The following is a 24,477-nucleotide window of genomic DNA, read 5'->3' as shown; positions in this document are numbered from 1 at the left end:
ATAATATAGCAAGATTTTTAACATATGTTCCTTTTGACTCAGTGTATCCATTCCCAGAAATTCATTTTAAGAAATTAATCAGGGGCGGTGCCTGTGGCTCAAGAAATAGGGCGCTGGCCCCATATGGCGGAGGTGGTGGGTTCAAACCCAGCCCTGGCCAAAAAGCTGCAAAAAAAAAAAAAAAAAAAGAAAGAAAGAAATTAATCAGATTATAGCAGAAAGATTTTGTTCTGTGTGGTAACATTTTTTGCTGGTTTTTCTGAAACATTTTTGAACTCTGGGGCAGGCACATTAGCTCATGCCTGTAATCCTAGCACTCTGGGAGGCTGAGATGGGAGGATCCTTGAGCTAAGAAGTTCAAGATCAGTCTTAGCAAGAGTGAGACCTCCTATCTCTACCAAAAATAGAAAAATTAGCTGTGCCTGTAGTCCCAGCTACTTGAAAGGCTGAGACAGAAAGATTGCTTGAGCCTAGGAATATGAGGTTGCTGTGAGCTAGGCTGATGCCATGGCACTCTAGCCAGGGACAACAGAGTGAGACTCTGTCTCAAAACAAACAAACAAACAAACAAATAAATAATAATAACAAAACAGAAAAAATGTTTTTGAGTTCTGAACCTTTTTAAACTTAATGTTTGTAGTTATAATGATATAGGATAAGTGTTTTGAGGAATATGCTTTGGGAAGTGAAGCTATAAGAGGGGTTGATTCTCAACCAGAAGGGAGATACACATCCAGCACCCCACTCCCATTTTTGGTTGTAAAAGAAATAACTGCCTGGGCAGGGATGCTGACTGTCCTGCAGTGCACAGAATAGTCCCACAGATTGAAGGATTGAAGGACTATTTACTTATTAAGTTCAAAATGCTGCCATGGAGAGGCACTGCAGGATCGAAGAAAATTAATGACTCAGGAACGTGGTCATGAAGTATTAAGAGAAACTGTGTGCAATATAGTATATACGGTATGATCCTGTTTTTATAAAAATTGAATAAGTGAATTTTATGTGGATACATGGGAAATAAGACTAGAATGGAAATTATGATTCTTTCTGGGTGGTAGGAGAAAAGTTTTCTTTTTGTTTCTTCTTATTGCAAATGTCTTTTTTTTTCAATAAATATGTACTAGTTTTGAGTAATAAAAATAATGAAACTACTTTTAAAAAACAAAAACATACAAAATTAAAAGGATCATCACATTCTATATTATGCAATAAAATGTTTAAATATACATTGTTGGTTTTTTTTCACATTGATCCTGCATTGATTTTAAAAACAAAATAAATGATTGCACTTTTGAAAAATAAATAAGAATGATAAAATCTGTTGTAGAATAATGGAAAATATAAAATTAGAAAAAAATCAGCATTCCCACCATTGAAAGACAATAAATCACTCTTGACCAGGTGCAGTGGCTCACTCCTGTAATCCTAGCACTCTGGGAGTCAGAGGCAGGAGAATTACTTGAGCTCAGGAGTTTGAAACCAGCCTAAGTAAGAGTGAGACCCCAGTTCTGCTATAAATAGAAAAAATTAGTCAGGCATTGAGGCAGGCACCTATAGTCCCAGCTACTTAGGAGGCTGAAGCAGGAGGATCCCTTGAGCTCAGGATTCTGAGGTTGCTGAGTGTGAGCTAGGCTAACACCACAGCACTCTAGCCTGGGCAACAAAGTGAAACTCTGTCTAAAAAAAAAAAAAAGAAAAAAGATAATTACTCTTAATATTTTTGATATATGGTTTTTCTTTCTATTCTCTCTTTGGCTTGTTTTCTAGAATTATCCCCGATGTTACAGTCTGTTCTTTAAAATATAATAACTTGTCAAAGGGTTCTGCCACATTTTTCAAGTTTAATTCCTTCCATATTGCTCATTTTGCAATTGTATCCCACTTGGAAAAATTCTAATTGGCATTTCATTTTTCACCTGGGTGTTGTTTTCCCAAAGGGGTTAGAAGATTGGCTGGCAGGGATGCTCTGACTGGTTCCACAGTGCCTAGCACAGAGTGAACATTTACTGAATATTGCTAGACCCGTTTGCACCAATGTGGTCACCATTGGACTATCTACCATTCGTGTCCTGGATGGTCTGGCCATGTCTGGAGTGCCTGTTTGGTTGGGAGCACCCGGGCAAATGAGGATCAGAGTGGAAGAGTTGGAGTTGCAAGACTAGAGGCTGAACTACTGGGTAAGGGGACCAAATGGGACACAGGATTAATCTGTATCATAGGGAGTATGGACATCCTGGTGGAGATGGTAGCCTGAATATATTCATTTTCTTTTGCTCCATCCCCAAATCCTATTAAATGATCAGCAAAGGGATTTCTTTTAAAGGTCTACAAGGACAATAGGCGTGGGAGAGGAGAAAACTGGAAGGCGAAAAACCAGGATCTGGGGTGAACTTGATTCCTTACTCACGCCTATCTTCTCTGAGACTCAGTATTGGGGCCTGAAAAATGTACAGCATTATCTCAGTTCTTCTTAAAAATAGAAACTTTTATTTGGAATATATTTTAATTATATTTGTCATTTTAATTTTACTGGTTTATATTGTATTATACAGCTAATTACTTGCTCTTTGTAGAAAGCTTTAAAAACACAAATAGGAAAATAAAAAAAAATCTAGAAACAAGCATTCTTATATATAATTGTGTTTATAGATACATAAATCAAAATTATATAGACATAGCCTTCTAGACTTTTTCCTATGTATCATTCATTACCTAGAAAACACTTATTTTTTTGAATAAAATGGAATTATAGGCCAGGTGTGGTAGCTCACACCTGTAATCCTAGCACTTTAGGAGGCTAAGGCAGGTGATTGCTTGAGCTTAGGAGTTCAAGACCACCCTGAGCAAAAGTAAGACCCTGTCTCTACTAAAAATAGAAAAACTAGCCAGGTATTGTGGCAAGCACCTGTAGTACTAGCTACTTGGGAAGCTGAGGCAGGAGAATTGTTTGAACCCAGGGGTTTGAGGTTGCTATGAGCTGTAATGATGCCACAGCACTCTACCTAGGGTGACAGAAGAGACTCTGTCTCAAAAAAATAAACAAATAAACAAAATAAAATAAAATGTAATTATACTCTATACTATTTTGTAACCTCTTCACATATGCATATTTATTCAACAGTCAGATTTAGTGTAAAAAGTTTGGGAAATCAGGCCGGGTGCTGTGGTGCAGGCCTGTAATCCTAGTACTTTGGAAGGCCGACGCTGGTAGATGACCTGAGCTCACAGGTTTGAGACTAGCCTGAGCCAGAGTGAGACCTCATCTGTAAAAATAGCCAGGTGTTGTGGTGAGCACCTGTAGTCCCAGCTACTTGGGAGGCTGAGGCCAGAGGATCGCTTGAGCCCAAGAGTTTGAGGTTGCTGTGAGCTGTGACGCAGTACTCTACACCACTCTACTGAGGACAACAAAGTGAGACTCTGTCTTAAAAAAAAAAAGTTTGGGAAATTAAACACAAGTAGAAATAACAGAAATAAGTACTGTTAACATTTCAATGTATATCTTTCTAGTTTTTTTTTTTTTTTTTGTAGGGACAGAGTCTCACTTTATCGCCCTTGGTAGAGTGCCATGTTGTCACAGCTCACAGCAACCTCCAACTCCTGGGCTTAGGCGATTCTCTTGCCTCAGCCTCCCAAGTAGCTGGGACTACAGGCGCCCGCCACAACGCCCGGGTATTTTTTTGTTGCAGTTTGGCCGGGGCTGGGTCTGAACCTGCCACCCTCGGTATATGGGGCTGGCACCCTACCCACTGAGCCACAGGCACCGCCCATCTTTCTAGTTTTTTAAGAACATATATATGTGCATTTATTTTCTTAATAAAATTTTAAGTATACATTTTCCTGGGATGCTAAATTGTTACACTAGCTTGCTTCTCAGCCATGGAGCTCTGAAATGAAGTTTTCACTGGGACTGAGCCGAGAGTAGGGTGGTATCTCCCCAATTCCATAGGAGAATCGAACTGTCAGGGGTCCTAGTTCAGTTCAATTAATGATCTTCTTTTCATTTCCATTTTCTTTTTCTTTTTATTTATTTATTTATTTTTTAGATAGAGTCTCACTTTGTTGCCCTCAGTAGGAGTGCCATGGCATCATAGCTCACAGCAACCTCAAACTCTTGGGTTCAAGCAATCCTCTTGCCTCAGCCTCCTGAGTAGCTGGGACTAAAGGCACCTGCCATAATGCCTGGCTACTTTTAGAGATGGGGTCTCACTCTTGCTCAGGATGGTCTCCAACTCCTGAGCTCAACCCATCCACCCACCTCAACCTTCCAGAGTGTTAGAATTACAGGTGTGAACCACCGCACCCAGTGATTTCCATTTCCTTAGTTATCATTCATTATACCAACACTATAATCACATTAGTGAAATTTCAAATAAGAATGAAAAATATTTTTGCACAGCTGACAAATAAAGCAGCTTTTATTTTTCTTCTCTTTCCTCCCAGGCCTGGTTATTAGGGAGGAAAAATTATTAGGTACATAATTTTTCCATTTTTTTTTTATAGAGACAGAGTCTCACTTTGTCACTCTCAGTAGAGTGCTGTGGCATCACAGCTCACAGCAACCTCGAGCTCTTGGGCTTAGGCGATTCTCTTGCCTCAGCCTCCCCAGTAGCTGGGACCACAGGCGCCCGCCACAATGCCCGGCTATTTTTTGTTGCAGTTTGGCCGGGGCGGGATTTGAACCTGCCACCCCCCGTATATGGGGTCGGCTCCCTACTCACGGAGCCACAATTTTTCCATTCTTATAGGCAGAGTGTACAAACTATTATGTCACCTTTTAATGTTTCTGAATAGTCTTCATAACAATTATTTCCAATGACTATGGAATATTTCTGATTTGTTCTAAAAGGAAAGCAATGAGGAAGGGCCAGAAAGGGGTGGTTCTCTGGGATGGAGGCTCCTATGTCTCTCCCCTCTTCCAGTGCAGGAATTCTGGCTTTGGGGTCCTGTCTGCATTTGACCAGACCCAGTGGGAAAGACAAATAGGGAGGAGCTCCACGGCCAGAATTCCTGCAGTGGAAGGAGGAGCCCTTCCAGTGGGGCTGGAAGGGGAGGAGACCCATAGAGGACACCTCCCAGGGCCCAGTGGGAGTGGAATGAGGGTTCCTCTTCCCCTCACCCAAATGTCTGGGAGGGGTCCTCTCCTGGGCTTGAGCGATTCTCCTGCCTCAGCCTCCTGAGTAGCTGGGACTACAGGCGCCCGCCACAAAGCCCAGCTATTTTTTGGTTGACATTGTTGTTTGGCAGGCCCAGGCTGGATTCAAACCTGCCAGCTCTGGTGTATATGGCTGGCACCTTAGCCATTTGAGCTACAGGTGCCAAGCCTGTTCCTGGGATCTTTGACTCCCCAGCACTTCTGTGGAGAACTCCCTCAGACAGAAGCCCTGGGAGACTTGCAGGAGGAAGCCCTTAGGTCCCAAGTCATTGAGAGCATGATGCCGAGGAGAAATGGGCTCTGCACACAATGTCCATCGCAGTGATCAAACCCCACCAAATTCTGCTCGTGCGGAATTTACATGGGGGGATTGTCAGGCGATAAATATAATAAGTAAATTATATAGTATGTTAGAAGGTGCCACATGCTATGGAATTAAAAGAAGAGTGGCAGCCTGAGCAAGGGCAAAACTCAATCTGTACAAAAAAATAGAAAACTTCGGCTCGGCACCTGTATCTCAGCGGCTAGGGCACCAGCCACATACACCAGAGCTGGCGGGTTCAAATCCAGCCCAGGCCCGCCAAACAATAACAACTACAACCAAAAAATAGCAGGGTGTTGTGGTGGGCGCCTGTAGTCCCAGCTACTTGGGAGGCTGAGGCAAGAGAATCACTTACGCCCAAGAGTTTGAGGTTGCCGTGAGCTGTTACTCCACGACACTCTACTGAGGGAGACAAAGTGAGACTCTGTCTCAAAAAAAAAAATAGAAAAATTAGACCCAGCACTGTGGCTCATGCCTGCGATCCCAACATTGGGAGGCTGAGGCAAGAGGATCACTAGAGGCCAGGAGTTTGAGACCAGCCTGGGCAACATAGCCAGACCTTATCGCTACAAAAAGTACAAAAAACCCCCCAAGAGCCAGGCATTGTAGTACACACCTGTAGTCCCAGCTACTTTGGCAGGATAAGCAGGAGGGTCACTTTAGCCCAGAAGCGGGAGGTTGCAACGATCTATGATGACACCACTGCACTTTAGCCAAGTGACAGGGCAAGACTCTGTCTCAAAAAAAAAAATAAAAAATTATATATCATAAAAAGAATATAGCTACATACATTTTGGAAAATGTAAAAAAAAAAATGTGCCTTTAATTCCAACACTGAAGCATAACAGTGGTTAGCATTTGTGTGTGTTTTCTTTCACACTGTTTTTCTTCCTAGGCATTGATTTTATTGCATGACTTTGGGCATTTGGCGATGATATGCATTGAATTTATTTTGTCCCCTGCTTATTCATTTGCTTTTTTTTTTTTTTTTTTTAGGTAAGTCTTGCTCTGTTGCCCAGACTGGAGAGTGCAGAGGCACATTATAACTAATGTAGTCTTGATTCCTGGGCTTAAGTGATCCTCCTGCCTCAACCTCCGGAGCAGCTGGGACTTCAGGGACACACCACACCCAGCTAATTTAAAAAAAAAAATTTTTTTTTTTGTGGAGCTGAGGTCTCACTATGTTGCCCCAGCATGTCTCAAACTCCTGGCCTCCAGTGGTCTTCCTGCCTCATCCTCCCAAAGTGCTAGGGTTATAGGCATAAGTCACTGTGCCTGGCCTTCACTTGCTACCTCACCCCAACTCTTCTGCCTCCAAGGCCTGTGTTTCTCTCCTGTCCTCCTCCTAAAGTGCCTCCTGGAGAAGCTGAAGCTGATCTCTCAGTTTCTCTGATTCCAGATGAATATAGGGAGTTGCAGGAACCCAGTCTCCATGGACTTCAGCTAGCCCAGGCCTGCCTGGCTGCATGAAGGAAAGTGGCCTGCTGAGAATTAGTTATTAATACTGAGTGATTGCATGATTGCACAACATAGTACATGTGACCTACATGGCTTGTATTAGATGCTTGGCCCTTGTGGTGCTGCATCAGGTGGAGGGGAGGGACAGGTGACCAGCCAGCATCACCCGAGCTCCTTCCCTGGGCAGCTGAGTTCTAGATGGGCTTTCTCATCCTCAGCCCAGTAAGCCTGAGATTTTCTCCTCCATCTTCTCAGGGATCAGCCCTGATGCCAGCCTATAAGATAGTCTCATCACCGATTTCTCTTATTTCAGGAGAGACTCCGTGGACTCCAAGTCTTCTACCTCCTCCTCTCCAAAAAGACCATCAATGGAAAGGTAAAAGAAGCCACAGCCTTCTCCATCCCAAATGTCTTATTCAGGATGTATCCCTCTCTCAGCTTTAATGAAGGAAACTAGAGGCAGGAGAAAGGAGGAAACCTCCCTACATTATGTTACCTCTAAATTCTAGGACCCACGCAGTAAGAGTGAATGGGCCCCTGAACCAGAGATGTGGCTCCTTCTCTGGGGTGGGCTGAAGGGCAGTTGTTGCCCCGTCACCATCTGGGGAACATTCTCAAGATCAGGCTAAAACCAGTGAGGACAGACAGAGGTCGTCAAAGCCTATACCTGGAGTGGGCTCTCTGGATTTGGGGTGAACTGGTTAGTGTGTCTACCCAAAAGGAGCATAAATCATGAAGTCATTTATTTACCACATATTTAGTGAGGGCCTAATATGTGCTAAGAAATGATCTGGGTGACAGAAATATAAAAATGAATGACAGAAACAAAAATTTAAGTAGGGTACAGTGGCTCACACCAGTAATCCTAGCCCTCCGGGAGCCTGATGAGGGTGGATTGTCTAACTCAGGAGTTGGAGACCAGCCTGAGCAAGAGTGAGACCTTGTGTCTAAAAATAGCCCAGCCCTATGGTGGGTGCCTTAGTCCCAGTTTACTTGGGAAGCTGAGACAGGAGGATTGCTTGAGCCCAAGAGTTTGAGGCTGCTGTGAGCTATGACCTTATAGCACTCTACTGAAGGTGACAAAGTAAGACTCTGCCCCCCCCAAAAAAAAACCCCAAAAATCTCTGCAGTCAAGGGGGCCTCTGTTCTAGTAGGGGAGACAGGAAATACATATAATAAGTAAATTGTATGGTGGTTTGGAAGGTGACAAGTGCTATGGAAACAACAGAGGAAAGTGAGGAGTGCTCAGGGGGTGGTCAGGAAAGGCCTCTTTAAGGAAGTGACCATAGGGCAAAAGCTTGAAATTTGAAAGAGGTAAGGAAGGGAGTTAGCTAAGCAGATATTTGGGTCATTCCCTGGCAGGAACAGGGGGTGGCTGGGTGCAGATTGAGGGGGAGTGTTGGGGTGTGAATGAAACAGGAGCCACAGGAAGGTCTTCAGTGCAAGGATGATGTGACCAAATTTGTCAGGTTGCTGTGTCCAGAATGGATTATAGGGCCAGAGGGAGGGGCAACGAGATCAGCCAGGAGGCTGCTGTGATGATTCAGGCAAGAGACTATGGCTTGGATGAGCAAGGTAATCGAGATGGTGGGGAGAAGGGGTAGCTTCAGGATACATTTTAAAGGAAGAGCTGACCGGATTTCCTGACAGATTGGATGTGGGTAAGAGAGAAAAAAAGGAGGCACGGACGCTTCCAAGATTTTTCCCTTGAGTGTCTGCAAGGATGGACTTGATGCTAATTGGTGTAGGAAAGACTGTGCTTACGTAAGTCAGGCTTGGGGTGGAACATCAAGAGTTCAGGTTTGGATATGTTAGATTTGAGGCATGTGTTAGTTATTCCTAGGAGAAGTAAAATAAGCAGTTGGATTATATGTGGCTGGAATTCAGGAAGAAAGTCTGAGCTAGAAATGCAAATTGCAGCATCATTAGTGTGTAGCTGGCATCTAACGAAACTGGATGAGATCACCAAGAAGAGAGGGTGGGTAAAGGAGTGAGTGTGAAATGTGGTCCAGGAAGGAGGCCAGAGGTCCAGGGGAGAGTGAATGATTAGGGTGCAGATGCCATATTGGATTCTGGGGCACCCTGGTGGGATGGGAAAGGTGTTGGCTTCTGGAAGAGTATGTGTGTGTTATTTTATGCCTAACATACCAATAAGACTTACCACTGAAAAGAAAATTAGAGATGCGAAAATTAGGTTGTTGATACCTTGGCAGCCAAGGGCCCACTCCAGCTGATGAATAGAGGCTCTCTAGAGTGCTGGTGGGAGGGGGGATCTGAAGGAAAGAGTTCTGCAGTCAATTAGCAATGTCCAATGTGGGTGAGGCCCAGGAATGGGGCAGCAGTGTCATCCTGGTTCTAGACCAGTGATTCTCAACAGGGGTCGTTTAGAAATTTGTGGAGGCATTTTTAGTTATCACTGTGACTTGGGCCCAGGTCAGGTGTAGAAAGGAGGGGACACTACTGGCATTTAGTGGCAGGAGGCAGAGATGGTAAATATCCTAGAAGCTGAAGCAAAGCCCTGAATAATGAAGGATTGTTCTATCCCCAGATGAAACGCTGACTGCTAATCAGTTCTGGGCTTGATACTACAATAAAGAGCATCAACATTTGTATAGGGATTTATACCTTCAGACTCTTCTCCTGACTTTGCCTTTGTGGTCTTGCCGCCTCCTGGCTCCCTCCCATCATGCCTTGTCTTTCTGAAGGTCAGTCAAACAGAATGTTTGTCCTTCCAGTGGTTGTGCCATTTCCTGATGGCTCAGTATTGGGGGTGAGCAACCCATAGGGACACAAGCAAGTCTTGTACATTTATCTCCTCCCCAACCTATTTCCTGCATTCTTTGCCTCTCTAGTTCACTTTCCTCTTCCATTCATTCATGCATTCATTTGGCAAACAGCTGTTGAGAACCTTCTTGAAAATTCAGCATCCTCGGGCAGCGCCTGTGGCTCAAGGAGTAGGGCGCTGGTCCCATATGCCGGAGGTGGTGGGTTCAAACCTAGCCCCGGCCAAAAACAAAAAAAAAAAATTCAGCATCCTCCAGGGGTCAAGGGCATATACACACACTGGATGACTAGCAGAGACCAGGGCAAACCAGAATATATGAGCGGTCCCCATCCAGCCCCAGCTGATATTGCTTTATGGAAGTGTCAAGTGTCCCATGGCTTCCAGTTTTTTAAAGAAAAGCCAGACATCTAGATTTTCCTATGAAACTCCCAATTTTAAATATCAGCAACATACTCATGTTTTTCTATGACACTGGGCAGACAAAACAAATTTGTAGTCACCCATTTGTGACCTCTAACGGCCGGGCAAAGATTGAAACCCATCTCTGCCTTCAGAGAGCTTTCTGCTAGTGCAGGGGCTTGTTTTTAGAAGGTGGTAGACATAATAGACAATGGGAACGCAGGAAGAATGTCTCAGTGTAACTAAAGTCCAGGGTAGACTTCATGGAAGAGAGAGTGTTTGACCTGAAAATTGGAAGGTGAATAAGAAAGGGCGGCTCCTGTGGCTCAGTGGGTAGGGTGCCGGCCCCATATACTGAAGGTGGCAGGTTCAAACCTGGCCCTGGCCAAACTGCAAAAAAAAAAAAGAAGAAAGATGAATAAGTTTGGCAGACAAGGCAGGAGAGGCATCCCAAGCAGAGAGAATGGCGCGTGTAGAGGTGTGACAGTGCGAGTGATCATGATGTTCTGGGGGCTGTAGCCAGAGAACCAGGAAACACACCATCAAGGTCATCATTGTGACAGGGAAGAAAGTTGCCTGTTCTCAGCTGTCCTTAACCTGGTAGTCTGAATTATTGACGTTCATCAGTGCAGTGACTGAAGTGCCCTCGAGGTGGCGCAAGGGAGCAGTGAGCCAAGCCTCCAGATACCTCTGTACAGATCTGGGCCAGGAGGATTTTCTGAGTCTGGCTGGTGCTGGCACCAGGGGGAAAGCTGCTGAGAAATCCAACTCCCCAGCCCCACCCTGGCCAATGGTTCCCTCTCTGCAATTTGGCGCAGTTCCCAGTTGTGTGCATTGAAAGGAAAATGAGGGTGGCTGCCTGAAATGCCACCCAGACACAAACTCTAGCCAACCAGCCAGCTCCTAGCCAAGCAGGAGCGGTCCTGGCTGGGTGTGCCCTGCTAGGAAGGTAGGAAAAAAATGCTCCAAGCAGCCTAGCTATCCTCAGGTAAGAAGACTCTGGAAAATTCTCTTTTGGAGACACAATGACATATGTCAAAAAGAATTTGAAAGTCTGGCAGTGCCCATAGCTCAGTGGGTAGGGCGCCAGCCACATACATCCAGGCTGGCAGGTTCGAACCTGGCCCGGGACTGCTAAACAATGACAACTGCAACAAAAAAATAGCCGGGGGTGGCACCAGTGGCTCAGTGAGTAGGGCACCGGCCCCATATACCGAGGATGGCAGGTTCAAACCCAGCCCCGGCCAAACTGCAACAACAAAAAAATAGCCAGGCGTTGTGGCGGGCGCCTGTAGTCCCGGCTATTTGGGAGGCTGAGGCAAGAGAATCACCTAAGCCCAAGAGCTGGAGGTTGCTATGAGCTGTGACGCCATGGCACTCTACCGAGGGTGAAAAGTGAGACTCTGTCTCTAAAAAAAAAAATAGCCGGGCATTGTGGCAAGCGCCTGTAGTCCCAGAGGCAAGAGAATCGCTTAAACCCAAGAGTTTGAGGTTGCTGTGAGCTGTAACAACATGGCACTCTACCGAGGGCGACATAGTAACACTCTGTCTCAAAAAAAAGAATTTGAAAGTCAGGCAGACTTAGGTTTGTGCTCTGATTCCCATTTGCAAGTTGGATGGATAATCTTGAAGAAGTCAGTTCAGCTCTCTGAGCCTCAGTTTACAGATTTGTAAAATGAGGATAATTATAACCTCTTCTCAAGGTCACTGTGAGAATCAAATGAGGTGGTGAGATGCCTAGCATTGTTTCCAGATCATATAAGTGCTCAATAAATGCATAGGGCACCGGCCCCATATACCAAGGGTGGCGGGTTCAAACCCAGCCCCAGCTGAACTGCAACCAAAAAATAGCTGGGCGTTGTGGCGGGCGCCCTTTAGTCCCAGCTGCTCAGGAGACTGAGGCAGGAGAATCGCGAAAGCCCAAGAACTGGAGATTGCTGTGAGTCCTGTGACGTAATGGCACTCTACCAAGGGTGGTAAAGTGAGACTCTGTCTCTACAAAAAAATAATAATAATAAAAAATAATAAATGCATAATGCTTGTAATAATACATGCACCATGGTTATCTATGGAAACTGCCTAATACTTAGCCTAAACATTTGTACCTGCATATCAATAAGAATTTTTTTAAAACCTGCCTAATACTTTGTCACTGGAATTCTCTTAGGTATGTTAATCCTTTTAGCAGCCCCATGAGATGGGTGCTGTTATTATTTCCACTTTATATGTGAGAAAACCCAGACACTTAGAGGTCCAGGAACTTTCCCAAGTTCACATAGCTACACTATGTTGGTATTAGGCTTTGAAATTGGGAGTTTGGCCCTGGAGCCTGGGTTCTTAATAAATATTGCACCTCTATAGGCATTCCAAAAAGCAACGGTTGTTATTGTGGTTTGCCATGCCTCCTTCAAAGCAGCTTGCGATAGCCTGCCCTGGCAGTTTTCTCATGGTGACTCATAGCTGTTGAGAATGTGTGGTAGGGCACCACAGGTCAGTGAGGCACCGCCCAGCTGCAGGAGAGGGGTTGGCTCTATTCATGGGAGCTGACAGATGCTGTCTCAGAGAGAGATCCCCTTCTTAAACCCAGAGAGTGGGGCCACTGCCTTTCCAAAGAGGCCCTCCTTCCTCCCCCACAATTCAGCTCTGTCTGGACCCCCTGCATGTGCCTTTTATCGCTTTGTGATTGATCCTTCAATTCATCGTGTATTCATTCATTCACTCATTCATTCACCAAAGACGTATAAAGTGCCTAGCTAGAGCACAGGTGCCAGAATGCAGTGCTGAACCAGCGACAGAGTCCCTTATACTCTAGAACCTATAGTCTGGAGATGGAAGCAGACAGTGTTTATAAACACATAAGCAAGTTAATTATAGACTTGGATAAATGCTGTAAGGAAATAAATCAGATGATATGCTGGAGTTATGGGGCAGGGGCAGTCTGTTTGGCTGATGTGGGCAGGCAAGTCTTCCTTCAGGAGGTGACAGGTGAGCTGAGACCTGGAGGAAGAAGCACATTCCAGAAGGGACCAGCCAGTGCCCAGGTACAGCAGTAGGAGGGATGCGTGTGTTTAAGGAACAGACAGAAGCAGTGTCCCAGGGCGTTTCAGTCACCCATGTGTCAGGGAGCATGGCAGGAGCCTAAGTCAGAAAGGGTGTGGCAGGGGCCAGGCATGGAGTTGCTGAGGGGTCATGGTGAGGATTTGACTTTATGCTGAAAATAATTGGTCAAAAGATGGGAGTGACTTGATCAGCTGTGAATTTCTTTCTTTTTTTTTTTTTTGAAACAGAGTCTCACTCTGTCACCCTGAGTACCATGGTATCATCACAGCTCACAGCAACCTCAATCTCTTGGGCTCAAGAGATCCTCTTGCCTGAGCCTCTGAAATAGCTAGGACCACAGGCACCTGCCATAATGCCAGCTAGTTTTTCTATTTTGGGTACAGATGAGTTCTCACTCTTGCTCAGGCCGGTCTCAAACTCCTGAGCTCAAGCAATCCTCGGCCTCCCAGAGTGCTGGGATTACAGTTGTGAGCCGCTGCCCCCACCAGCTGTGAATTCAGAAAGTTTGAAGCAGGGCAGAAAGAAGCAGGGAAAACTGTGCAGGTGAGACCCCAGTGGCCAGGAGCAGGCTTGGGGGCAGGAAGATCCATTCTGATTGCATACAGCACATTCCCTCCTCCACCCCCTTCATACTTTTTCCAGCCTTTCCTCACCTACCTTTCCCTCCTGAAAACTGACTCTCCTCGAGAGATCCCTTTGGACCTCAGCTTCCCTATCCCACTGCCCTGCTGCCAGGCCACCCAGTTGCCAGGCAGGGTTGGGTAGAATCCAGGCTAGGTTAATCTAGGACAGTAAATTTCAAACTGCATTAAAAATAAATAAGAGCTGGCTCGGCACCTGTGGCTTAAGTGACTAAGGCGCCAGCCACATACACCTGAGTTGGCGGGTTCGAATCCAGCCTGGGCCCGTCAAACAACGACAGCTGCAACCAAAAAATAGCCAGGCGTTGTGGTGGGCACCTGTAGTCCCAGCTACTTGGGAGGTGGAGGCAGGAGAATCACTTGAGCCCAGGAGTTGGAGGTTGCTGTGAGCTGTGATGCCACGGCACTCTACCCAGGATGACAGCTTGAAGCTCTATCTCAAATAAATAAATAAATAAATAAGAGCTAGGAAATGAATCCCTTTGAAAAAAATTTTTAGAAATTCAAAATGTAGGCTTGCGCCTATGGCTCAAGCAGCTAAGGCGCCAGCCACATACACCTGAGCTGGCAGATTCAAATCCAGCCTGGGCCCACTAAACAACAATGACGGCTGCAACCAAAAAATAGTGGGCGTTGTGGCGGGCACCTTTAGTCCCAGCTACTTGAGAGGTGGAGGCAGGAGAATCGCTTAAGCCCAGGAATTGGAGGTTGCTATGAGCTGTGATGCCACAGCACTGTACCCAGGGTGACAGCTTGAGCTGTGTCTCAAAAAAAAGAAAAAGAAAGAAATTCAAAATGTAAACCTTGTAAGAGCAGAACCTGCCTTCTCTCATCCGCCTCACCCATATGGCCACAGAGATATCTTTGAGAAACCTAAGGGCTCCAGAAAACACAAAAATCCCAGATGTCCAGGGATCCCCAGTGACAGAGGGGATCAAGGTCAGGTTAAACAGCAAGAGTTGGGAGACAAGGAGGTCACTGGCGGAGTTCACATTGAGAAGTGATGTTAGGATGGGATTCTCATGTAACTAGGTTTGTTTTTTGTTTTTGTTTTGTTTCGTTTTTTGAGATAGAGTCTCACTCTGTCACCCTGGATAGAGTGACGTGGTGTCATCATAGCTCACAGCAACCTCAATCTCTTAGGCTCAAGTGATCCTCTTGCCTCAGCCTCCCAAGTAGCTGGGACTACAGGTGCTCACCACAATGTGTGGCTAGTTTTTCTATTTTTTTGTAGAGATGGGGTCTTGCTCTTGATCAACCTAGTCTTGAGCTCCTGAGCTGAAGCAATCCGCCCACCTCAGCTTCCCAGAGTGTTAGGATTACAGGCATGAGCCACCGTGCCTGGCCCAACTTTAGGTTTTTGAAACTGGGAATCCTGGGCTACTCATTAAGCCTTACTCTCAGACACAGCTCCTTGGGCCTAAAGGACTTTGTCAGAAGCCCAAAGAAGCATCCTCTTCTTCCTGGTGGATCTTATAGCCTGAAAGTGAGTGTGAGAAGCAGCTGTGGATCCAGGCCCCAATGCTGTCCAGGGCAGCTGCCCAGCTGTGCACTGCACCACTCTGGGAGGCACCCGCATACCAGTGCGAATGACGCCTCGTGCAGTTAGGAAATGCAGCAGCCCATCCACAAGGGCTCAGTGTGACAAGACCTTAGAGTGGCTCTTCATAATTTTACCCCAGGAGGAGATACTAACTTTTCTGAGCAGAGGTATGGGAGCTGGCTGGTAGATCCTGGTGTGTTACTAAAAGAGAGGAGAAGAGCAGAGGAAGGAAGGCAGAAACTTCCTGACTGCCTGGCCCTTACCCCAGGCATAGGGCAGAAACAGCCCAGAAAGGGGGAGGGGGGAGTTGTGTAACTATCACAAAGTCCCTTCACTTCCACAAAGCCCCCTTCCCTCATCCATAAAATAGGGCCAGTAACTCATGACTCCTGGGGTTATCAAGAAGAATAAATAGCAAACACATGGTACATGGTGGCTTCTGTTATTACCATACTTAACAGCCCCAGAGCCTGGCCAGATCCTTTCTCTCCAACCAGAAGCTCCTCTGTCCTCATGCTCCAGCTGCCCTGAGCCTCTCAACATTGCCCTTGCAAACCCTGGATTTCCGCACTTCTATGCATTTCTGCCAAGAACACATTTTCCTGTCAACTCCTCTGAGTGGCCAACTTGCCTCTCTATTCCCTGCTGAATTTTTTGGACCGAATTGCATGGTAGTATGACCCCTTTGACCATACTGGAGCCACATGATAAGTCACAGCATTGTGAAGCTCATTGGCACAGGCAGGTGCAGGGATGCTGGATAAGGCCTGTCACTGTATCACCAGAATCCTCTTCATGAGAACCCAATTGGGACCAAGAACAGTTGGAACCTAGCCTGTTTTTTTTTTTTTTATATCAGTATTTCATTTTTTTCTTTTTTATTAGTCTTTACTGTGTTAAAATATATGTGACAAACTTTGGCTCGGCACCTGTAGCAAAGCGGCTAAGGTGCCAGCCACATACACCAGAGCTGGCGGGTTCGAATCCAGCCCAGGCCTGCCAAACAACAATGACAACCACAACCAAAAAAAATAGCCAGGTGTTGTGGCAGGTGCCTGTAGTCCCAGGTACTTGGGAGGCTGAGGCAAGAGAATCGCTTAAGCCCAAGAGTTGGAGGTTGCTGTGAGCTGTGATGCCACGGCCCTCTACCCAGGGTGACAGCTTGAGGCTCTGTCTCAAAAAAAAAAAAAAAAAAAATTTGCCATTTTAACCTTTTGTTTTCAGCCGAAGAAAACTGAGCTATTTTGTCATTTCAAATGGATTAAGATTTACCACTTCTATAGAACAAATTAGTTATCATTGTATATTTCAGGTTTCCCAGCTACTCTCATTCATTGAACTTACTATATAGAATTTTTGTATTGTGGTAAAATAAGCATAAGATTCATTCATTTTAACCATTTTTAGGTGGACAGTTCCATGGTATTCAGTACACTCACATTATTCTTCAAAAATCACCACCTTTGTCTCAGTGCCTGTAGGTCAGCGGCTAGGGCACCAGGCACATACACCAGAGATGGCAGGTTCAAACCCAGCCCAGGCCTGCCAAACAACAATGACAACTGCAACCAAAAAATAGCCAGGCATTGTGGTGGGCGCCTGTAGTTCCAGCTACTTGGGAGGCTAAGGCAAGAGAATCGCTTAAGCCCGAGAGTTCTACCAGGGCAACAGCTTGAGGCTCTATCTTAAAAAAAAAAAAAGAAAAAGAAAAGTCTGGGTACTGAAGTTCAACTGTCTGGGTTTCAATTCCATTTCTACTGGTTTGCCAATGTGTGACTTAAGTCAAGTGCTCATTTATTATTTATTTATTTATTTTTGAGACGGAGTCTTATGCCATGAGTAGAGTGCCATGGCATCATAGCTCATATTAACCTTTTGCTTTGAGTCTGGAGTAGCTGGGACTACAGGCATGCGCCATCATGCCCAGCTAATGTTTCTATTTTTAGTAGAGATGGAATCTCTCTCTTGCACAGGCTGGTCTAGAACTCTTGAGTTCAAGCAGTCTTCCTGCCTGGGTCTTCCAGGAGTGGTAGGATGATAGATATGAGCCACTGCACCTGACCTCGAGTGCACTTTTAAATGCATCTTTCTCTGTGATACACTTTAAAATGCATCTCTCAAATAGAGATAAGAATAGTATCACCCTCAGGGGGGTTTTATGAGGATTAAATGAGATGATCCACGTCAAGTGCCTAACTAAAATAGTACCTACGTCACAGGGTTGTTACGAGGATTAAAGGAGTCATCCATAAAAACAACTAGAACGGGGCTCAGTAAATGCTTTACGTGCATTATCAAAATGTCTATTACTGATTGTCATCCTCAGATCAAACAGCAGCAAATCGAAGGCGGAGACCCCCAAAACACCCAGCAGCCCCTTGACTCCCACGTTTGCCCCTTCCATCTGCCTCCTGGCGCCCTGCTATCTCACAGGGGACTCTGTCCGGGACAAATGCGTGGAGATGCTGTCAGCCGCCTTGAAGGCAGAGGGTGAGAGGGCCTGGGCCTGGGACAGGGGAGGGAACGGGGTCCTTTTCCCAGTTGCACCAAAGGCAGGTGCTTCAGGGACACCGTGGCCCCTGGTACAAGCAGACTACACTGCCAAGGTTGTGTCTGGCTGATGCCTGTGTTTCCCAAATCTCTTTTAGACAATTATAAGGACTATGGTGTCAACTGTGACAAGATGGCATCAGAAATTGAAGATCATATCCTTGAACTTTGCCAGCACTATCTATGGGTGTCTAGACCATCTAGCAGCAGGCCTGCCAAGTGCAAGGGACCTGGAATGACGAGGGGTAAGGGAAGCACTCTGGGAACAGACCCTGCTCTGCCCCTGAATTAGAGCTCTTAATTCTAGCTAGCATTTATTATTAAGTTTCCCACCTACCAGCAAAACTCGAAAATGAGTGGTACTACATGCAGTGTTGAGAACAACCCAAAAAGGTAGGTCCCCTGATCTATCCAGTTTTATACATGAAGTAACTGAGGCTCAGAGAGGTTAAGTCACTGGCCCAAGCTCATACCACATATAGCTAAGAGTAGTGGCAGAGCTGGGATTTGAACCCAGAAAGGTAAGAACTGGAGGGCTCAATGGCTGTGCCAGACAAGCCATATTACAACATGTCTCAGTTGATCAAGTCCTTACCCCCTGGCTCAGAGCCCACATAACAGGTAGTATTTCTCATGCTCAACCTGTCCCCCTCTTCCATCCTCTGATCTCAACAGCTCCCATTTTTACACTCAAATTGATATCAGGTTCTGTGCTGGGTAACTGACGCTTCCTACCTCTGTTAACTCTCTAAACAATCTCTGTGAGGCAGGGGCTGTTGTTCCCATTTTACAGATGAGGAAACTGAGGTTCAGAAACTACTGGGTGTCACAGCTGGACTGGAAACTTTGGTCTTTTTTTTTTTTTTTTGGCCGGGGCTGGGTTTGAACCCACCACCTCCGGCATATGGGACCGGCGCCCTACCCCTTGAGCCACAGGCGCCGCCCATGGAAACTTTGGTCTTTGAATTCCTTGTAGTGAACCCATTCCATGTACCTCACTCCCCCACTTTTCATCTGAAAAGGACTTTCTATAGAGGAAGGAGGTGACCATCACTGTGCACCAAGAGACCTTAGGTTCAGGAGAAAAAAAAATCCCTCCCCACTGCATGAAATCACAGAATTTCTTTCTTTTTTTTTTTTTTTTTTGTAGAGACAGAGTCTCACCCAGCTCACAGCAACCTCCAACTCCTGGGCTTAAGTGATTCTCTTGCCTCAGCCTCCTGAGTAGCTGGGACTACAGGCGCCCGCCACAACGCCTGGCTATTTTTTGTTTGCAGTTTTCCCGGGGCCGGGTTTGAACCCACCACCCTCAGGATATGGGGCCGGCGCCCTACCGACTGAGCCACAGGAGCCGCCCAAATCACGGAATTTCTTTCACTGGAGACAGAAGTTTGCACGTCAGAGATAAAGAGGCTTGGAGGGAGGGGAACAGAACTAGGACACAAGATCTAAGTGTCACATACTTCACTATGACACTTTTGAGGTCTCCTGGGGACTCAGCTGTTTGAGAGGGCTGGGGGCCACTCTGCAAATAGTAAATTTGCCTCTTTCCATGTCCTGCCTGAAGCCCACACTGCTGCCCAATAACCCATTTTCTGGTCATTTAATGATTAATTAGCAATACCTCAAAAAATCTCAGGCGGCGTCTGTGGCTCAGCGGGTAGGTCGCCAGCCCCATATACCGAGGGTGGCGGGTTCAAACCTGGCCCTGGCCAAAGTGCAACAAAAAAATAGCTGGGTGTTGTGGCAGGCACCTGTAATCCCAGCTGCTCAGGAGGGAGAGAAGCAAGAGAATCGCCTAAGCCCAGGAGTTGGAGGTTGCTGTGAGCTGTGATGCCACGGTACTCTACTGAGGGTGACAAAGTCGGACTGTCTCTACAGAAAAAAAAAAAAGTCTCAAGCCATCCAACACCTCAAAAAGTACATTTTCATTATTTTCCATTAATTCAGGAACACACGGCATGAGATAATTCCAACCTTAATTTTCATTTTCTCCTGAACACTTGTCCCTTCAAGCAGGTCCCATCTGCCTTTAAGCCCAGCTTGAAACAAAAGTGGATGGTCCAGTAGGTAATTCCACTCCCAGCTTTTCCTTCTCATTCACTTCCTCCACAAAAACCCCTCTTCTAAAAAAGTCCCTCTTCTTTTGGAGTCTTGACTGTTGTGTGTCCTAAAAAAAGATCTGTCCCCTTTGGAGCAACTCTGTTCTGACACTGCAGCCTTGGGGCATTGGTGAAACCTGGGTCTGCTTTCCACCTCTCCTGTGGTCTCAGGAAATGGAGAAGTCAGGAAAAGGCTGATGTCCCCACACATCCACATACTCCAGCAATCCAGAATGGCAGATTTTTGAACACATCTTTTGGCTTTCACTTGCACTGTGGCATATTTGTTTGTTTTTCACACTTTTATGATACAAACAACATAAAACAACAACAGAAAAAAAGAAATGATGCCCCCTTCCTTCCTATCGCTTCTAGCAAGTCATCTGTTTCCATTGTCCACATTCCCCGAAGTTTGTATATGATTTTTCCCAGCAATGGCTTTGTCTTCCTGGTTGTGCTTGGCTTAGGACACCAAGAGAAAGAGACTGTGTTCCCGGAGCTCCTGCAGTGGGTGGAGGAGTGGGAGGCTCGGATGCCTGCCTGGGGCTGAGGGAGGCCTGTCTGTGTTTGGACAGAAACTTACTGTGGTCGGTGGCCAGGGCTGACTTCCTGCCGGGTGAGTGGAGAACACATTACCTTTAGGAGGGGGTCTGGCTTTCAGCCCTGTCTCTGCTGGGAATTTGCCCGTGACCTTGAGCAAGGCCTGCATCCTTTCTAAGCCTCAGCTGCCTCATCTATTAATGGGAGAAGTAACTCCGATCAGAGCTTCCCAATTTGGGTTCCATGGGATGGTCATAAGTATTACAGGGAGGAGGGGAGGGAAGGGGCTCTATGGTCACATATATTGGGAATGCCAGATTAAACAAAGCCCAACGAATTCTTCAGTACAATTCTTAAACACGTGGCTCTTAATCTTTTCCACTAGACTCGAAACCTCCAGGGACCTTTCCAAACTAGAGGTTATCTTCATCATTGTCATCACCTTTTTTTTTTTTTTTTGAGACAGAGTCTCACTTTGTTGCCCTCAGTAGAGGGCTCTGACGTCGCAGCTCACAGCAACTTCCAGCTCTTGGGCTTAGGCGATTCTCTTGCCCGAGTAGCTGGGACTACAGGTGCCCACCACAACGCCCGGCTATTTTTTTGTTGCAGTTTGGCCAGGGCTGGGTTTGAACCCGCCACCCTTGGTATATGGGGCTGGTGTCCTACCCACTGAGCCACAGGCGCCGCCCCATTGTCATCATCTTAATAGCCTATAAATGTTGACCACTTGATGTGTCCCAGACACCATGCTAGTGCATCATGTGGCTTAGTTCAGTGAATACATGTCCCCACTCTGTATTTTTTTTTTTTTTTGAGACAGAGTTTCATTTTATTGCCCTTGGTAGAGTGCCATGGCGTCACAGCTCACAGCAACCTCCAGCTCTTGGGCTTAGGTGATTCTCTTGCCTCAGCTTCCCAAGTAGCTGGGACTACAGGTGCCCACCACAACGCCCAGCTATTTTTTTGTTACACTTTGGCCGGGGTCAGGTTTGAACCCACCACCCTTGGTATATGGGGCCGGCACCCTACTCACTGAGCCACAGGTGCTGCCCTATATTTTATTTTATTTTATTTTTTGAGATAGAGTTTTACTTTGTCACCTTCAGTAGCATGCCATGGCATCATAGCTCACAGCAACCTCAAACTCTTGGGCTCGAGTGATTCTCTTGCCTCAGCCTCCTGAGTAGCCGGGACTACAAGGTGCCCACCACAACACCTGGCTATTTTTAGAGATGGGGTCTCACTGTTGCTCATGCTGGTCTCAAACTTGTGAGCTCAGTTGATCAGTTCACCTCAGCCTCCCAGAGTGCTAGGATTACAGGTGTGAGCCATGCTTTGTATTTTATAAATAAGAAAACTGAGGCCAGACTTGGTGGCTCACATCTGTAATCCTAGCACTCTGGAAGGCCCAGGCAGGTGGATTCCCTGAGCTCACAGGTTCGAGATCACCCTGAGCAAGAGCAAGACCCCATCTAAAAATAGCTGGGCGTTGTGGCAGGCATCTGTAGTCCCAGCTACTCAGCAGGCTGAGGCAAAAGCATTACTTGAGCCCAAGAGTTTGAGGTTGCTGTGAGCTAAGATGCCATGGCACTCCACCAAGGGTGACAAAGTGAGATTCTATCTCAAAAAGGAAAACAATAAAATAAAAACTGAGGCACAGGGAGGTCATGGGATTCACCCAAGGTCATGTAAGAGACTCAGACAAACCAGGATGCCCATTCCCTGGGTTCCTGACCACATAGTGCTTGCTACCATCTGATCTTCCCTCAGAGGTTATTTCCTATTTGATACATTGGGCTGACCCCATGTGCTCACATGAGACTCCCCATGTGAGGGTCAGAGATCATAAAGGGTCCTGACCCCGATAGAAGTCCAAGGAGAAGAAGAGACGGCCCTGGGGTTCCTTGGGCTTCAGGGCAAGGCTTGCATTTCTGTGCCCTCTCCACAAGTGGCTGTATGGTCCTTGACCATGTCACATATCTACCAAGAGCTCAAGAGCACAGACATGAAGTACCGGAACCGTGTGCGAAGCCGAATCAGCAACCTCAAGGACCCCAGGAACCCTGGCCTGAGGCGGAATGTGCTCAGTGGGGCCATCTCCGCTGGGCTCATCGCCAAGATGACAGCAGAGGTGAGGGAGTGGGGCCTTGGCTTGGTGGGGCAGGCAGGAGGCCAGACCCCTCCCACTTTGCTAGGGTCTGAGACACAGCGGCTGTGACTCAGCAAAGATGAGCCAGGAAGCTTTTCAACCAGAACCATCCCAGCCTCCCCACAGGACTTCTGGATCCCCAGCATCGCAATTAGTATGGAAATTGCCGTGCTAAGTGCTTGAAGTGCATTGTCCAATTTTTTATCTTTATTCCAACTGAGATAGAAATGCTTATTACCCCCATTTTACAGACAGGATACTGAGGATCAGAGGAGTAAACTGGGAGCAGAACACAGCTAGGAAGAGTTGAAAGCAGGAGGCCGGGCGTAGTGTGTGTGTGTGGATTGCGTCTGGTGTGTATGCCTGGACTGTGTGTGGCATGTATGCGTGTGGTGTGGATGTGTGCATTATGTCTGTTCTTATGACATGTGAAGTATGTTTGGTGATTTTTGTGTGTGGGGTGTATGTGCGGGGGTGTGTGTATTATGTTGTATAGTGTATGTACATTTTTCTGAGTAGAGGGTTCACTGCTTTCCTCAAAGACCCAAACAAACAACAGAGAGCCCTGGATTTAGGGTAAAATGGGGGAACTTGACGCAGGTGGACCAGGGTCATCTTTCTTCCTAGTTTAATTTTTTTTGTGGGAGTTAGGAGACAAAGTTGCACTCTGTTGCCCATGCTAGAGTGCCCTGGCTTCAGCCTAGCTCACAGCAACCTCAAACTCCTGGGTTCAAGCAATCCTCCTGTCTCAGCCTCCTGAGTAGCTGAGACTATAGGCACTCACCACAAAGCCCAGCTAATTTTTCGATTCTTTTTTGAATTAATTAATTAATTTTTTTGAGACAGACTTTCACTTTCTTGCCCCAGTAGAGCGCTATGGCGTCACAGCTCACAGCAGGGCGGCACCTGTGGCTCAAAGGGGTAGGGCACCGGTCCCATATGCTGGAGGTGGTGGGTTCAAACCCAACCCCGGCCCAAAACTGCAAACAGCTCACAGCAACCTCAAACTCCTGGGCTCTAGTGATCCTCTTGCTTCAGCCTCCCAAGTAGCTGGGCCTACAGGTGTCCACCACAACGCCCAGCTATTTTTAGAGATAGAGTCTTTCTCTGGCTCAGGCTGGTCTCAAACTCCTGAGCTCAAGCAATCCTCCTGCCTCAGCCTTAGGTGCTAGATTACAGGTGTGAGCCACTGCACCCAACTATTTCTTCTGAGTTTAAAACATCTAATCTTTTTAGGCAAATAGCAACAAAAGCCCAGAGTTACAAGTTGCAGCTTGGCTTTACAGTGTGTCATAGTTCAGGCTGCTATAACAAAAATACCATAAACTTGGTGGCTTATAAACAACAGACATATATTTCTCACAGTTCTTTTGGCTGAACAGTCCAAGATCAAGGCACTGTCTATTTGAGATTTGGTATCTGATGAGGGCAGGAGGAAGCTGAGGCAGGAGAACTGCTTGGGCCCAGGAGTCTGAGGCTTCAGTGAGCTACAATGATGTCAATGTACTCTAGCTGGGCGACAGAGTGAGGGTCTGTCTCAAAATACCAAACCAGGCTTGGCGCCTGTGGCTCAAGTGGCTAAGGCACCAGCCACATACACTTGAGCTGGCGGGTTCGAATCCAGCCTGGGCCCACCAAACAACAGTGACGGATGCAACCAAAAAATAGCTGGGCGTTGTGGTGGGCGCCTGTAGTCCCAGGTACTTGGGAGGTGGAGGCAGGAGAATCACTTGAGCCCAGGAGTTGGAGGTTGCTGTGAGCTGTGATACCACA

The 24,477-nt window shown here is 46.5% G+C and overlaps 1 protein-coding gene across 3 annotated transcripts in view; it reads left to right on the top strand.

Annotated features, from left to right (window-relative positions):
• TCEA3 (transcription elongation factor A3) overlaps positions 1-24,477 on the top strand; it is a 43,742-nt gene that overhangs the window by 9,425 nt on the left and 9,840 nt on the right. For 2 of the 3 annotated variants that reach the window (XM_053577151.1, XM_053577152.1), the window contains exons 5-8: positions 7,249-7,311; positions 17,690-17,853; positions 18,012-18,073; positions 22,537-22,686. In XM_053577151.1, coding sequence (XP_053433126.1) covers positions 7,249-7,311; positions 17,690-17,853; positions 18,012-18,073; positions 22,537-22,686 — 439 coding nt within the window. Of the gene's footprint in view, positions 1-7,248; positions 7,312-17,689; positions 17,854-18,011; positions 18,159-20,590; positions 20,749-22,536; positions 22,687-24,477 lie in introns of those variants that run through there. The other variant, XM_053577153.1, reaches the window with a different exon arrangement.

This window comes from Nycticebus coucang, chromosome 22 (assembly GCF_027406575.1).
Source record: "Nycticebus coucang isolate mNycCou1 chromosome 22, mNycCou1.pri, whole genome shotgun sequence".
Classification (NCBI taxonomy): domain Eukaryota; kingdom Metazoa; phylum Chordata; class Mammalia; order Primates; family Lorisidae; genus Nycticebus; species Nycticebus coucang.
Note: the sequence above shows the minus strand (reverse complement) of the source record. Positions and strands in the feature narration are given on the sequence as shown.